The 17,383-nt window shown below is 42.3% G+C and overlaps 2 protein-coding genes across 2 annotated transcripts; both read left to right on the top strand.

Moving 5' to 3' along the window:
• The first annotated feature begins 3,203 nt into the window (after positions 1-3,203).
• Positions 3,204-7,642, top strand: LOC141798836 (keratin, type II cytoskeletal cochleal-like). The gene is made up of 9 exons (XM_074680700.1): positions 3,204-3,677; positions 5,702-5,910; positions 6,028-6,088; positions 6,203-6,298; positions 6,463-6,627; positions 6,709-6,834; positions 6,963-7,183; positions 7,296-7,354; positions 7,443-7,642. The coding sequence occupies exons 1-9, from the start codon at positions 3,231-3,233 to the stop codon at positions 7,640-7,642; spliced, it is 1,584 nt and encodes a 527-aa protein (XP_074536801.1). The 5' UTR covers positions 3,204-3,230.
• Positions 7,643-11,043: 3,401 nt separating this feature from the next.
• Positions 11,044-15,395, top strand: LOC141798835 (intermediate filament protein ON3-like). The gene is made up of 9 exons (XM_074680699.1): positions 11,044-11,364; positions 13,461-13,669; positions 13,787-13,847; positions 13,966-14,061; positions 14,226-14,390; positions 14,472-14,597; positions 14,726-14,946; positions 15,059-15,117; positions 15,205-15,395. The coding sequence occupies exons 1-9, from the start codon at positions 11,044-11,046 to the stop codon at positions 15,393-15,395; spliced, it is 1,449 nt and encodes a 482-aa protein (XP_074536800.1).
• The last annotated feature ends 1,988 nt before the right edge of the window (positions 15,396-17,383 follow it).

Here is a 17,383-nt window from a genome sequence, read left to right as displayed (position 1 = left end):
GATGTGTTGTTGGTCTTTGCTTTGTTGGTCAATTTTTAGTAACAATGTTATTTGAATTACACAACTGGTCCATGCAGTGTTACACAGGCAGCATGTTCCCCCAATGCAATACTTTAATGTTCAGCAGAGTCTCATATCCTCTGTGTACCCTCCTCACTCATGGTTACAAAACACTATCACAACAAAAGGTAATTTTCTGTAAAAAAAAACAACAAAAAAAAACGGTATTTTCTACATAACTCTTTGCATTGTCACTATATTAAAGGTGTTTGACCGTAATAATCTAGGAATAATCTGTTGAATAATGGTATTGTTTATCTACATATTTATACTGTAAATCTGCAGACATTTATCTTTAGTTTGACATACAGAGTCATTTTTGATACATTACAATTTTTTTATTGTACATGGAAGAATAGTATTTTCACAGGGAAATACTTCAGAATGATTTGACTATGATTTTTTACAGTATTTGTCTGGAAACTTTGCTGCCAGGGCGTTTTTTTTTTTTTCTTTTTTTCACAGATTTTTACAGTGTTCAGACACCTGTGTTAAAAAAAAAAATCCACATGCAGTTATAGTGCTGCTCATATTTACTAAAATACACTATGGTGTGATTTGTCTTTGCAAATGCATGACCCGAACTTTCTTCCCTTACGTCTTCCTCTCTGCGGGCAGCCTCTCTCTGCATTAACAAAGCCCTGGTTACTGCACTTTTGCATTTTGGTGAATTTACATCACACAAATCTAAAGCCTCAGATTTTCATTTAAAAATCACAATACCTGAATCTGTCCACTTCAGTTTATCCCTGTACTTTAAAAAGCAACATCCAGCCCATTCCTGCACAATCTGCAGCATTCAGATTATTTTTTTCATATCACTGCGAGTTTCTTAACAGTAGAGACACTTCTGTTAATATGCATATACAATACATGAATCTATTTGTTTCTTTAAATTCATCAAAACTCTTAGAATAAAAAAAAATGTTATATTGTATAAAAGGTAAATAAAAGCAAAATGCATTGATTTTCAAATCTCATAAACCCATATGTTATTCACAAAAACACACAGACAGTGTATCAGATGTTTAAAGTGAGACATATTATCATTTCATTAGAAAATAAATAAATAAAAATGTTGAATTTGATGGCAGTAACACCTCTCAAAAGGTGGGACATTGGCAGCAAAGGCTGAAAAAGTGTTCAGAAAAATGTTCCTCTGTGGTTAAATTAAAAGGACTTTAAAGACCCTGACACCTACAGTTCATAGTATCATCAAAAGATTCCAACAATCTGGAGAAATATCTGTGTGCCAGGGACAGGGAAAAACATTAATTGAATACTAGTGGACAGATGTCATCTTCAGGCCCTCTGGCAGCACTGCCTTAAAAACAGAGATGGCTCTGTTGTGGAAACCACCGTATGGGCTCAGGAACACTTCCACAAACCATTGTCTGTGAACTCAGTTCACAGCGCCATCCAATAAAGAAAAAGCCATCAAGAAACATTGCTGTCTCTTCTGGACCAAAGCTGGTCCAAAATAGACTGGGGCTAAATGAAGAACTGGCATATTAAAATTTGATTTTTTTCCCAGAAAACATGGACGCTGTGTCCTTTGGACTAATGAGAAAAAGATCTTCTGGCTTGTTATCAGTTTTGGTTCATAAGCCAGCGTCTCTGATGGTAAAAGGGGGTAATTTGTTTCCCATCCAGACGACCATAAGACCAGCAAAACAATGCTAACCTCAAAGTGCATCCACAACTAGAGCATGGCTCTGTGGTAGTAGACCGATCCGGATCTGTAGTAGTAAGCAGATCCAGAAGCTGAACTGGCCAGAATGCAGTCCAGATGAGTTACCTACGGAAAACTTCTGGCACATTATAAAAAGATAGATCTGACAAAGAAGGCCCGGGATGGTTGAGATGCTAGAGTCTTACATCAGGCGAGAACAGAACAACAGTCCCTTCTAAAACTCCAGCAGCTGGTCCCCTCAGTCCCCAGACGAGAGGATGTCACACTGAGGTGAGCATGGCCCTGTCCAAACCTTTCTGAGATGTTATAACTTTTAAGTTCAAAGTTATATGATTTTTGGTGCAATTTTGTAGTCTGAATATTTTTCTTTATTCTACTGTCAATATAATATTGGTTCATAAGATTTGCAAATTATTATCTTCTTTTTTTTTTTTATTTAACCCCTTGATGCCTGTTACCCTGTAAGGTTTTGATGCAGCTAAAATGACCATTGCATCTCATTATTACCTATTGATTCATATTCTACTCACTATATCAGATCCACTATGCCACAATAAATTGGGGGGGGTTGAAGTTCCAATGTCTATATATATATATATATATATATATATATATATATATATATATATATATATATATATATATATATATATATAAACATTAGATGATATAACTCAGTTTTAAGTGTTGTGTGCATTATACTCAAATCTACAATCCTCACTTAATTTAATGTCTTTAAGAATTCAAAAACACATAAAAAAAAACTATTTTTATAATTGTTGATTAATTCAGGTAGGAAGGGATTAAATTTCCCACAAAGTCACAACTTATCTGAGTCCAGGGTTGTATGGATTTAAATGCAAACAGTCAAATTTGTGCAGAAAAAAAAGGAAAAGCACCTGGGAAAGTCTTGTGCTGATTGACTGTCACATTTCTAAATTTTAAGAGATAATTCTTTAGAGACAGAGAACGACGGATCAGTGAGAGTGTAGCTCTTCAAGCCACCCTCACCAACGCCACTCAGAAACCCTCCAGCTAATCAAGTTTGAACTCCTTTGCCAACATGTCTGTCTTCCCCTCCTAACCTGCGGCTCTGATGCCATTCCTCTGCGAGCACCTGGGTGTGTCACACTGTGATCATTTTACTGGGGTGGCACTGTTACCTGTTCAACAGGCTGATCCGCTCCAAGCCAATCTACCTGCAAGTGCACCTTCCAGGATCCAGGTAATAGGAGGCAGGTAGGGGAGGTGCAGAGGAGGTGGAGCTCACTGGGACCTCCTCCAGAGCCAGAGGCAGATAAAAGTCCATCACGCGAAGGAAGAAGACACTTAGAGGGACTCGACTCTCCTCTTAGTGTGCCCTGCTGAAGCTCTCTCTCTGCTCTCTCTTTTCTCTTAGAAACTTTCTCTGTCCAAGGACAAAATGAGGCAATCCTTTAGTAGAACAACCACTGTTAAATCCAGTGGAGGTAGCTCGATGGGAGGTATGGGTGGATTTGGTGTTATGAGCAGTGGTGGAGGTGCTTATAGCTCAGGTGGTGCCATTCGGCAGTTTTCTGCTAAATCTGCAATTGGATCAGCATTTGGCGGCAGGCAAATGGCAGTGGCCTCAGGTGGTGGCAGGATGACCATGGGTGGTTATGGTGTCGGAGGTGGTGGCATGGGTAGTGGCATGTCTGCTTACAGTTTTGGTGGCAGTGGCATGATGAGTGGTGGTGGCATGATGGGTGGCATGATGGGTGGTGGTGGCATGATGGGTGGTGGTGGTGGCATTGGTTGCATGCCGATCACAAACGTCCAGTACAACCAGGGCCTGCTGGTTCCTCTAAACCTTGAGATCGACCCTACCATCCAAACTGTCAAAAACCAGGAGAAAGAGCAGATCAAGAACCTCAACAATCGCTTTGCTTCCTTCATTGACAAGGTAAGAGCCTCTTTTCTGTCACAGACTGAAACAGCTTCTGTTGTAGAAAGTGGAATGAAGTAATATGACATCTGATATGACTTTGGACGTAATGCCAGATATTAATTAATCCATAAAGACCTTAGTATTTGTTGAACAGCAGATCACATGAGAAAAAAATGATGGATGTACTGGTGAACTTGAGTTCATTGTTTTATGAAAGCAAAAGGATGCCCCTGATGGTATCCCCGGGCTCATAAAATATTACACAGAAGCTGATCTCACCTGAGGAAAGTGCATGCTAAAGCTCTGCTAGCTAATTGTGCTGCTGGGCATAATTTGTGAGAGATTGTCAAACAGTGTCAAACTTAGCATCAGCCAACACTTAAAATGAAACCTGGCCTTCCAAATGATCATAGACCACCAGTGAACCTCTGACAGCTGTCCCTTTGTAGAATGAAAAGCTGGAAACACTCGAGTGGTGGCATCAAGTGACGCTCAGTGTTTAGAGAGGAGGGGATCAGGTTTTCTTACCATGACAGCAAAAACTCACAGGCAACTAACTGTTACTGTGGAGAAATCCAAAGAAGATAATTCGTGCACAGTTCTTGCATCCTGCAGTCATAATTTTGGTATAATTTTCCAAAGATTTTGTGGAAAAGATGAAGAGTGATGTTTTCAAATGTGCATAACTTTGCTTTATGGGCTGAGACATGTTAAAGATCAAGCTTCTTCGGGACAAAACTGGAAAAGAAATCAACCACACCCTGAGAGAGAAAATGCTCAGTTGGCGTTTTCACTGAGTGTGCATGCCACACCTCATCTGTCACCACACAGAGATGATCACACCTTTTCCTTTAAAGTTAGACTCCATGCTCTAGATCCATCCCAAAATCTAAAAAAGCAAACTGAGGACTGAAAAAATCTAAATCAAAAAAAGAAAAAAATGTTCTGAGTATTTGACTTTTATTCTGAGCACTGGGTTGGAGTGGCACTGAATGGCTTCAGGCGTGTAGCATTAATTACTGAGGGCAGTGGCAGACAAGTTCACTCAGTGAAAGTATGCATCCTGGAGGCGAGGGAGGGGCGATGTCAGCAGATTGAGGGGAGGGGCATAACCAAGGTGCCACACCTCAAACTTTTAGTGATACAGTCACACCCAAAACGAGGAGACTGGCTCCACCTTTCCTTGAGCCTGAAGCTGGATGCTACAGAATTATCACCTTCCTCTCACATACATCTGTGAAGCATGTTTCTGAACACGACTGGAGCCCTGGAAAAATGAGCTCATTAAAGACCATCTGCAATGTGCACAGAGACATAAGACTGAACATCTCTGCCCTGAGGGGTATTTCATACAGCAGCTGCCAGCATTACTGTGTGTGCGTGTGTGTGTGTGTGTTAAAGTCACACAAAGGTGTGGCCCAAAAGATCACCTGACCTAAGTAAAGCAAAGATGACAAACATTTACGTTTCCTTGAAGTCATCACACATGGTTATGAATAAAAATGACAGTAAACCCAAACAGCCTCAAAGGTAGTTTGCTGAAAGTGATCATGAAAGAAACATTGTGGACTCTCAGCCTTTGATGGGTGAGGAGTTAGGGTTGTTAAACGTTAAGTCTGCAGTTATCATCTTAACTTGGAGCAACAACATTAAACCATGTCAGTGTAGATTTGTGATGATTCTGGTGGACATAATGCAGTGAAGTTGCTACGACTGCAACATAAGAAGCCTTGCCCTGATGTCTAACCTGGGGTATTGTCACATTTACACTATATAGGTTAATAATTTATTGATACAAATTTGTGTTTTAGGATGTTTTTTTGGTTGGGATCAAAGTACGTGGACAATGTTAACTGATGTAGTAAACAACATGGGATAGTTTCTAACTCCAGACCAGAAAAGTTGCTCCCAGCAGGTCAACTTGAAGGCACTTTTGTGTTTATCTAATTTAACAGAGATAAGGGAGTATTTTTCAGTAAAATCTATGTTTCAATCAGTTACAGTGGACTTAAGCTGCACACATCATTTTCCTTTTTTAGGTGCGCTTCCTGGAGCAACAGAACAAAATGCTGGAGACCAAGTGGAGCCTGCTGCAGGAACAGACCACCACCCGCTCCAACATCGACGCCATGTTTGAGGCCTACATCGCCAACCTCCGCAAGCAGCTCGATGGGCTCGGCAACGAAAAAGTCAAGCTGGAGGGAGAGCTGAAGAACATGCAGGGACTGGTGGAGGACTTCAAGACCAAGTGAGTCCATATCAGCACAAATGACCTGCAGAAGCAAACGTTTTTAGTATGTTTTGTTTGTTTGTTTTTTTGTTTTTGTTTTTTTATTGCAGCTAATTGTTTCCTTGTTTGTGTCAGATATGAAGATGAAATCAACAAGCGTGCTGCCGTGGAGAATGAATTTGTGCTCCTCAAGAAGGTATGAGCTGATCTGAGAGGACAGATGTTAAACAAACACAATTCCTGTGGTTGATTTCTGAGCCTTCACTGATGCAGTCAACATTCATTTTCATTATTTTTCACTTGCTTTCAGGATGTTGACGGTGCCTACATGAACAAGGTTGAGCTGGAAGCCAAGGTTGATGCCCTTCAGGATGAAATCAACTTCCTCAGAGCTGTCTTTGAAGCAGTAAGGAAATCATGCCTGTTTATTTGCATGCCTTTTTTTGTGAACACTCATTTTGCCTGTATTCAGAGGGTGATATGTAGCCCTCATGTGTGCCGATAGAGAAAAGAGAAGAAAGGGCTCTGCTTTTATTGGTCAAGTTATAAAAAATGACATGTGTTACACAGGAACTGCGTGAGCTCCAGGGACAGATCAAGGACACCTCAGTCATCGTGGAGATGGACAACTGCCGCAACCTGGACATGGACGCCATTGTGGCTGAAGTCAAGGCTCAGTATGAGGACGTCGCTGCTCGCAACCGTGCCGATGCTGAGAGTTGGTACCAAACCAAGGTAGGAAGAGACCAGCAAATCAAGCACGAAACACGTCTTGACAAATCATATCATACCCTCACTTTGACCGTTTTCCTACAGTTCCAGGAGATGCAGGCCTCAGCAGCTGGAGCTGGAGATGACCTTCGCAACACCAAGGCTGAGATGGCTGAGCTTAACCGCATGATTCAACGCCTTCAGAACGAGATTGAGTCAGTAAAGGCGCAGGTATGTTCACAGATACAGCTGATATTAACTAAAGTTTAGTCTGGTATTAAAAAAATTTAACTGGCATTAGCAATATATAACATTTTGATATCATATCTGACGCCTCTGCTTCCTCTCTGACTTCTCAGCGTGCTAACCTGGAGGCCCAGATCGCTGAGGCTGAGGAGCGTGGGGAGCTGGCAGTCAAAGATGCCAAGGCCCGCATCAAGGACCTGGAGGAGGCCCTGCAAAGAGCCAAACAGGACATGGCTCGTCAGGTGCGCGAGTACCAGGAGCTCATGAACGTGAAGCTGGCCCTGGACATTGAGATCGCCACATACAGAAAACTCCTGGAGGGAGAGGAGACCAGGTACTGAAAACCAGGAGCTACTTTGAAACAACAAGGCTTTCAGTGATTGCACTACTTTACGTAGGAGGAGAATTCTGCAGCATCAAATGAATACTGTTGTGCTTCATTACAGAATTTTATCAGGTGGACCAGCTGCAACTATCCGCGTACAGCAGACATCCTCCAGCTTTGGTACGTATAAACCAGTAATTTGATGTGTGCTCCACGACCAAACAAGGCGAGGTCAGAGAATTTACTCTCATCTCATCTGAAAATCTAGGTTCTGGTAGCGCCAGTGGAGGCGGCGGTGGCGGCTATGGCGGCTATGGCGGCAACATGATGGGCATGAGCGCGGGCATGAGTGCCGGCAGCATGGGCGGCAGCATGGGCATCATCGGCCTTGGCGCTGGCAGCGGAGGCAACACCAGGATGAGCATGAACAGTGCCAGCTACGGAGGCAGAGGCTCTGTCCGATATTAATAAATCCAGTAGCCATCTTCCTCCTGATTTTTCTTTTTCCCCACTCCTCTCTCCACCTCTTTAACTACCTACCCAAACACTCTTGCATTTGCCCACCACCTCTGAACACACAGCAGACTCGGGAACATTTTTATTTCATCTCAGACAAATGGTAAATTAAACTTATAGCTGAGCTTATTTTGACATCTTGTTGCTGTGTTGTTCCTCCCTCCATGGCTCTGCAGAGAGAGTAAGAGATAACATCTAAAAACAAAAAGTAGAGGCAGCGCATTTATCAAATCTAAAGAAAGAGCAGCAGAGATGTGAGTCGGTCCTCTCCTCTTTAAAAACCGTCAGCCTGGCTGTCTTTTGGTTGCTGGATGTGCTGTCTGGCAGACAAGGAAATACTTGTAGTGTCATGTCAGAAAATCTTCACAAAGCAACAACCAGTGCACACAAAATGGTAACAGCACGTGTTCATTTTAACACCTGAAGCAAAAGCAGCCACACTCCACACTCACAACTTTCAGTTTTGGGATCTTTTTTTTCTTCTCCTGTTCTGAGAGAAAACAAGCTCTCCACTACAGAAAATCATCAGGTTTCTGATCCTGCTTTACTCCCATTTCCACTCTGAATATAAAGCATCATGGATAAGGCTGACTGGAAAAGCAGATTTATCATGACTTTGTACCATCAAATGCCTGAAATAAATCTGATTTCATTTTCACTTTTGCGTTCATGTTTTTTCTTTGACAACTTTGTTCTGCATTTATTTTTTGAATACACAAATAGCTTGTGATTAACTGAGGATTCCCCTCATAACACACCTTTGCTGAAGCTGCTATGTTTGTAACAGTCCTTTAACTGAATGAAATGTTTACAACAATAAGGGTGGGCAGAAGAAGAAAAACACTGAAGCTCTAATACAAATAAAACACATTTTGAGTCGCCACTGACCGGCTACAGGAACAGCTGTAGCTAGTTTTAGCTTGTGTTTACCTCTGACTCTTATACACATTTTACTGTTTCTACCTGACTCATTATAAACTACGACCTTGTAAAAGGGTCTGGAGAACACATTTATTGCAGAATACTCTGACCTTCAAAAGAAGTGACAGACTCTTAGAGGCCCTGTCACAACCTACGCCATCATACAGATGCTCAAGCATTTTGGGAACTGAAGAAGCATTTAGCTCTTTTTATTCAGATGAGTTGATGTTCTTAAAAGTCTGGATTAAAACTTTGAGCATGGACAACCACTGCTTCGAAGCTAAGAGTGTCCGTGCTTACTGGAGACCTTCAGCTGAACATCTCAGAGATTGATGGCTGATAGCCAACATTTAGCATTAGCATTGCAAGTCAATTCAAATCTCACAATTACTTGTTCAGCAGAAATACAACAACCATAATGTTTTACAGACCCTAAATTTCAGTCAGCTTTTGCCCCTGTGAAATGCATGTGGGGCAAGGGCGTCAGCAGCTTTTTGAATGTGCGGGGGGCATATTTTGGTGGGGAGTCTGGGGTTTCTCCCCCAAGAAATTTTTTTTGGAAAGTTAAGTGCAATGTCCTGCATTTTGGTGCATTTTATCCTGTTTTTATATTGAACGTTGTCTCTCTCTTTCATTTTTTTTTTTTTTTTCTCTGAGTGGGCATGCTCTGCATTTACTTACTACTATTATGCTCTGGTGTAATACAGAGGACTGACACTGACAACAATTTTGTGATATTTTAGTTGCTAGGCGCCGCCCTGTTGGCTATGGCTGCCTTTTGTAGCAGCTCTCTCTTCTTTGTCTGTTTCTTGTAATTTTTTTACTCTCTTTTTTGTAATCTTTGTATTTGGAGTGGATCATTAGTTTGTATGGCTCATTTGTTGGTCATGGACAAACTTTTTGTGGCTTCAGAGATATTTTTATTACTTTTCTCCTGTGTTTGTCTGGAGATCCTACATGTAACCATGGCTGCATTGTTTACATGTGAGATTAGCTGTTAGCAGCCTCTAGCATGTCAATGCTAACTCGTGGAGGGCTTGATGATTTCCCTCGAGGTGAGGAGGAGGAGGTGAGGACAACATGCTGGTACTCTGTGGACCTGTCCTTCCAAGCATCGTTGTTGGGAAAGTGGGATCTATCTCCGGTGGAATGGACGAGCTAGCCGTACTAGCCCAGCGGCAGAGGGGCATCGTGATGTTCATGGACCTGGCTGATGGAGCTGACATCAGACCCCAACGCCACATTGGAAGAGCTTCACCTGCTGTGAGCAGACAGGATCCAGGAGACAGAGACTGAACAGACTGCTGAAGAAGCTCAGTCCTGGACCCTGTGGAGGTGGAGACTGGCTGGGCTGGAGAGTGGTGGACAGGCTGTCATCATTTATTTTCTTGTGGACCTTTTTGCACTTTCTATACACTTTCTTACTATTGTTTTCTTAATTGCTGCTGTGACTCATGAATTTCCCCTCGGGGATAAATAAAGTAATTTCTCCATTTTCCTATAATATAAAATTAAGTTATAAGTGTTGTGTGTATTATACTCAAATTTACAATCTCTACATAATAATTAAGAATTAAGAATTCAAAAACACATAAAAACAATCTATCTTTATAATTGTTAATTAACTCAGGTAGTAAGGGGTTAAATTTTCCACAAAGTCACAACTTTTCTGGGACCAGCGTTGTATGGATTTACATGCAAACGGGCAGAATTGTGCAGGAAAAAAGAAAAAACACCTGGGAATGTTTTGTGCTGATTGACTGTCACATTTGTAAATTTAAAGAGATAATTCTTTAGAGACAGAGAACGACGGATCAGTGAGAGTGTAGCTCTTTACGCCACCCTCACCTAGCCTCCCAGAAACCCTCCAGCTAATCAAGTTTGAACTTTTTGCCAACATGTCTGTCTTCCCCTCCTAACCTGCGGCTCTGATGCCATTCCTCTGCGAGCACCTGGGTGTGTCGCACTGTGATCATTTTACTGGGGTGGCACTGTTACCTGTTCAACAGGCTGATCCGCTCCAAACCAATCTACCTGCAAGTGCACCTTCCAGGATCCAGGTAATAGGAGGCAGGTAGGGGAGGAGCAGAGGAGGTGGAGCTCACTGGGACCTCCTCCAGAGCCAGAGGCAGATAAAAGTCCATCAAGCGAAGGGAGAAGACACTTAGAGGGACTCGACTCTCCTCTTAGTGTGCCCTGCTGAAGCTCTCTCTCTGCTCTCTCTTTTCTCTTAGAAACTTTCTCTGTCAAAGGACAAAATGAAGCAAACCTTTAGTAGAACAACCACTGTTAAATCCAGTGGAGGTAGCTTGATGGGAGGTATGGGTGGATTTGGTGTTATGAGCAGCGGTGGAGGTCTTTATGGCTCAGGTGGTGCCAATATTCGGCAGTATTCTACTAGATCACTTGGACCAGCATTTGGCGGCAGGCAAATGGCAGTGGCCTCTGTTGGTGGTGGCAGGATGACCATGGGTGGTTATGGTGGTGGTGCAGGTATTGGCATGGGTAGTGGCATGTCTGCTTACAGTTTTGGTGGCATGGGTGGTGGTGGCATGATGAGTGGTGGTGGTGGCATGATGGGTGGCATGGGTGGCATGGGTGGTGGTTGCATGCCGATCACAAACGTCCAGTTCAACCAGGGCCTGCTGGCTCCTCTAAACCTTGAGATCGACCCTACCATCCAAACTGTCAAAAACCAGGAGAAAGAGCAGATCAAGAACCTCAACAACCGCTTTGCTTCCTTCATTGACAAGGTAAGAGCCTCTTTTCTGTCACAGACTGAAACAGCTTCTGTTGTAGAAAGTGGAATGAAGTAATATGACATCTGACTTGACTTTGGACGTAATGCCAGATATTAATTAATCCATAAAGACCTTAGTATTTGTTGAACAGCAGATCAGATGAGAAAAAAATGATGGATGTACTGATGAACTTGAGTTCATTGTTTTATGAAAGCAAAAGGATGCTGCTGATGGTATCCCCGGGCTCATAAAATATTACACAGAAACTGATCTCACCTGAGGAAAGTGCATGCTAAAGCTCTGCTAGCTAATTGTGCTGCTGGGCTTAATTTGTGAGAGATTGTCAAACAGTGTCAAACTTAGCATCAGCCAACACTTAAAATGAAACCTGGCCTTCCAAATGATCATAGACCACCAGTGACCCTCTGACAGCTGTCCCTTTGTAGAATGAAAAGCTGGAAACACTCGAGTGGTGGCATCAAGTGACGCTCAGTGTTTAGAGAGGAGGGGATCAGGTTTTCTTACCATGACAGCAAAAACACACTGGCCGTAAACTGTTACTGTGGAGAAATCCAAAGAAGATGATTCGTGCACAGTTCTTGCATCCTGCTGTCGTAATTTTGGTATAATTTTCCAAACATTTTGAGGAAAAGATGAAGAGTGACATTTTCAAATGTGCATAACTGCCCTTTGCTTTATGGGCTGAGACATGTTAAAGATCAAGCTTCTTCAGGACAAAACTGGGAAAGAAATCAACCACACCCTGAGAGAGAAAATGCTCAGTTGGCGTTTTCACTGAGTGTGCATGCCACACCTCATCTGTCACCACACAGAGATGATCACACCTTTTCCTTTAAAGTTAGACTCCATGCTCTAGATCCATCCCAAAATCTAAAAAAGCAAACTGAGGACTGAAAAAATCTAAATCAAAAAAAGAAAAAAATGTTCTGAGTATTTGACTTTTATTCTTAGCACTGGGTTGGAGTGGCACTGAATGGCTTCAGGCGTGTAGCATTAATTACTGAGGGCAGTGGCAGACAAGTTCACTCAGTGAAAGTATGCATCCTGGAGGCGAGGGAGGGGCGATGTCAGCAGATTGAGGGGAGGGGCATAACCAAGGTGCCACACCTCAAACTTTTAGTGATACAGTCACACCCAAAACGAGGAGACTGGCTCCACCTTTCCTTGAGCCTGAAGCTGGATGCTACAGAATTATCATCTTCCTCTCACATACATCTGTGAAGCATGTTTCTGAACACGACTGGAGCCCTGGAAAAATGAGCTCATTAAAGACCATCTGCAATGTGCACAGAGACATAAGTCTGAACATCTCTACCCTGAGGGGTATTTCATACAGCAGCTGCCAGCATTACTCTGTGTGTGTGTGTGTGTGTGTGTGTGTGTGTGTGTGTGTGTGTGTGTGTGTGTGTGTGTGTGTGTGTGTGTGTGTGTGTGTGTGTGTGTGAAAGTCACACAAAGGTGCGGCCCAAAAGATCACCTGACTTAAGTAAAGCAAAGACGACAAACATTTACATTTTCCTTGAAGTCATCGCACATGGTTATGAATAAAAATGACAGTAAACCCAAACAGCCTCAAAGGTAGTTTGCTAAAAGTGATCATGAAAGAAACATTGTGGACTCTCAGCCTTTGATGGGTGAGGAGTTAGGGTTATTAAACGTTAAGTCTGCAGTTATCATCTTAACTTGGAGCAACAACATTAAACCATGTCAGTGTAGATTTGTGATGATTCTGGTGGACATAATGCAGTGAAGTTGCTACAACTGCAACATAAGAAGCCTTGCCCTGATGTCTAACCTGGGGTATTGTCACATTTACACTATATAGGTTAATAATTTATTGATACAAATTTGTGTTTTAGGATGTTTTTTTGGTTGGGATCAAAGTATGTGGACAATGTTAACTGATGTAGTAAACAACATGGGATAGTTTCTAACTCCAGACCAGAGAAGTTGCTTCCAGCAGGCCAACTTGAAGGCACTTTTGTGTTTATCTAATTTATCAGAGATAAGGGAGTATTTTTCAGTAAAATCTATGTTTCAATCAGTTACAGTGGACTTAAGCTGCACACATCATTTTCCTTTTTTAGGTGCGCTTCCTGGAGCAACAGAACAAAATGCTGGAGACCAAGTGGAGCCTGCTGCAGGAACAGACCACCACCCGCTCCAACATCGACGCCATGTTTGAGGCCTACATCGCCAACCTCCGCAAGCAGCTCGATGGGCTCGGCAACGAGAAAGTCAAGCTGGAGGGAGAGCTGAAGAACATGCAGGGACTGGTGGAGGACTTCAAGACCAAGTGAGTCCATATCAGCACAAATGACCTGCAGAAGCAAACGTTTTTAGTATGTTTTGTTTGTTTGTTTTTTTGTTTTTGTTTTTTTATTGCAGCTAATTGTTTCCTTGTTTGTGTCAGATATGAAGATGAAATCAACAAGCGTGCTGCCGTGGAGAATGAATTTGTGCTCCTCAAGAAGGTATGAGCTGATCTGAGAGGACAGATGATGAACACAGACGATTCCTGTCCTTTATTTCTGAGCCTTCACTGATGCAGTCAACATTCTTCTTCTTCTTCTTTTTTTTACTTGCTTTCAGGATGTTGACGGTGCCTACATGAACAAGGTTGAGCTGGAAGCCAAGGTTGATGCCCTTCAGGATGAAATCAACTTCCTCAGAGCTGTCTTTGAAGCAGTAAGGAAATCATGCCTGTTTATTTGCTTGCCTTTTTTTGTAAACACTCATTTTGCCTGTATTCAGAGGGTGATATGTAGCCCTCATGTGTACCGATAGAGAAAAGAGAAGAAAGGGCTCTGCTTTTATTGGTCAAGTTTTAAATAATGACATGTGTTACACAGGAACTGCGTGAGCTCCAGGGACAGATCAAGGACACCTCAGTCATTGTGGAGGTGGACAACTGCCGCCAACTGGACATGGACGCCATTGTGGCTGAAGTCAAGGCTCAGTATGAGGACGTCGCTGCTCGCAACCGTGCCGATGCTGAGAGTTGGTACCAAAACAAGGTAGGAAGAGACCAGCAAATCAAGCACGAAACACGTCTTGACAAATCATATCATACCCTCACTTTGACCGTTTTCCTACAGTTCCAGGAGATGCAGGCCTCAGCAGCTGGAGCTGGAGATGACCTTCGCAACACCAAGGCTGAGATGGCTGAGCTTAACCGCATGATTCAGCGCCTTCAGAACGAGATTGAGTCAGTAAAGGGGCAGGTATGTTCACAGATACAGCTGAGCTTTACTAAAGTTTAGTCTGGTATTAAAACAATTTAACTGGCATTAGCAATATATCCCATTTTGATATCATATCTGACGCCTCTGCTTCCTCTCTGACTTCTCAGCGTGCTAACCTGGAGGCCCAGATCGCTGAGGCTGAGGAGCGTGGGGAGCTGGCAGTCAAAGATGCCAAGGCCCGCATCAGGGACCTGGAGGAGGCCCTGCAAAGAGCCAAACAGGACATGGCTCGCCAGGTGCGCGAGTACCAGGAGCTTATGAACGTCAAGCTGGCCCTGGACATTGAGATCGCCACATACAGAAAACTCCTGGAGGGAGAGGAGACCAGGTACTGAAAACCAGGAGCTACTTTGAAACAACAAGGCTTTCAGTGATTGCACTACTTTACGTAGGAGGAGAATTCTGCAGCATCAAATGAATACTGTTGTGCTTCATTACAGAATTTTATCAGGTGGACCAGCTGCAACTATCCGCGTACAGCAGACATCCTCCAGCTATGGTACGTATAAACCAGTAATTTGATGTGAGCTCCATGACCAAACAAGGTGAAGTCGGAGAATTTACTTTAACTTGTCTGAAAATCTAGGTGGTGGTAGTGCCAGTGGAGGCGGCGGTGGCGGCTATGGCGGCTATGGCGGCAACATGATGGGCATGAGCGCCGGCAGCATGGGCGGAGGCATGAACCTCAGCGGCATGGCCATGAGCCTTGGCGCTGGCAACAGCAGGATGAGCATGAACTCTTCCAGCTTCGGAGGCCGAAGCACTGTCCGATATTAATAAATCCAGCAGCCATCTTCCTCCTGATTTTTCTTTTTCCCCACTCCTCTCTCCACCTCTTTAACTACCTACCCAAACACTCTTTCATATGCCCACCACCTCTGAACACACAGCAGACTCGAGAACATTTTTATTTCATCTCAAACAAATGGTAAATTAAACTTAAGGCTGAGCGTATTTTGAAATTTTTTTGCTGTGTTGTTCCCCCCTCCATGGCTCTGCAGAGAGAGTAAGAGATAACATCCAAAAACAAAAAGTAGAGGCAGCGCATTTATCAAATCTAAAGAAAGAGCAGCAGAGATATGAGTCGGTCCTCTCCTCTTTAAAAACCGTCAGCCTGGCTGTCTTTTGGTTGCTGGATGTGCTGTCTGGCAGACAAGAAGATACTTGTAGTGTCATGTCAGAAAATCTTCACAAAGCAACAACCAGTGCACACAAAATGGTAACAGCACGTGTTCATTTTAACACCTGAAGCAAAAGCAGCCACACTCCACACTCACAACTTCCAGTTTTGGGATCTTCTTTTTCTTCTCCTGTTCTGAGAGAAAACGAGCTCTCCACTACAGAAAATCATCAGGTTTCTGATCCTGCTTTACTCCCACTTCCACTCTGAATATAAAGCATCATGGATAAGGCTGACTGGAAAAGCAGATTTATCATGACTTTGTACCATCAAATGTCTGAAATAAATCTGATTTCATTTTCACTTTTGCATTCATGTTTTTTCTTTGACAACTTTGTTCTGCATTTATCATTTGAATACACAAATAGCTTGTGATTAACTGAGGATTCCCCTTGTAACACACCTTTGCTGAAGCTGCTATATTTGTGAAATGTTTACAACAATAAGGGTGGGCAGAAGAAGAAAAACACTGAAGCTCTAATACAAATAAAACACATTTTGAGTCAACAATGACCAGCTACAGGAACAGCTGTAGCTAACTTTAGCTTATGTTTACCTCTGACTCTTATACACATTTTACTGTTTCCACCCGAGTCATTAAAAATCACAACCTTGTAAAAGGGTCTAGAGAACACATTTGATTGCAGAGTAGGGGAGACTGGGGACAGTTGCAACACTTTTTACATTACTCTCAGTTCCTCAGAGAATATTTGGACTAGTCTCACCAAATCTTTACATATTTAACCTACATCTGTCTGCTAAATGCCCATACCATTTAAAGATGGCTACATATAACATATTAATCAAAATATTCATTTGAAAAAAGGAATTCAGACGTTGCAACTGACCCCAACAGTTGCAGCACAGATCAGGGACGGTTGCAACATATATATACATTAAAAAAAAAACATCATTCTTTCACTAGTTATCCTCAGTGTTTTGTCTAAATAGGACAAATACTAATGGTATGACCCAGAGTGGGCCCAAATTCAATTTTCTTTTCTGTACAGCTTTAAGGTATTTAATTAGTTTTTTTTTTTGTTTTGTTTTAAACATGGGCCTACCTTGAGTCAATGTGCAGATATTACTGAAGCTATAAAAACTCAATATTGCATTTTGTGACAAAAAGAATGGAATAACTTGCAACATTATTTTCTGATGCCGTGCTTGCAAGATTCTTTTTTTTTCTTGTGGAACCTGAACAATGTGGTGTGGCATATGTCAAAGGCCTTGGCCACTGCCCTCACTGATTTGCCCTCATCTGTAATAATATCTGAAGCTTGTTCCAAAATACTGAGGGGAACCCCTCTGTTAGTGACTCTCTTCCTCACTCTTTGCATACTGAAAATAAACTGAATACAATTTCTCTATTTAGATGATTCATTCACTCTATGACAAGTTTATATGACACATACAACATACAACAATGACTAGGTGCTCATTTTTGCTTAACAAGTTATTTGGGAAATTATTCTGTTTATCATTAGCGTTAGTTTCTCCATATGATTGCCTGTTCTGTTCATCATGAGCAATTAAATATATTAATTTTGCCTATTTTGGACTAAAGATCTTAAAAAAATATGGT

This window comes from Halichoeres trimaculatus, unplaced genomic scaffold (assembly GCF_033239565.1).
Source record: "Halichoeres trimaculatus isolate MK-OKI-2021-1 unplaced genomic scaffold, fHalTri1.1 fHalTri1_scaffold_11, whole genome shotgun sequence".
Lineage (NCBI taxonomy): Eukaryota > Metazoa > Chordata > Actinopteri > Labriformes > Labridae > Halichoeres > Halichoeres trimaculatus.
This window is presented reverse-complemented; position numbering and strand designations above follow the sequence as displayed.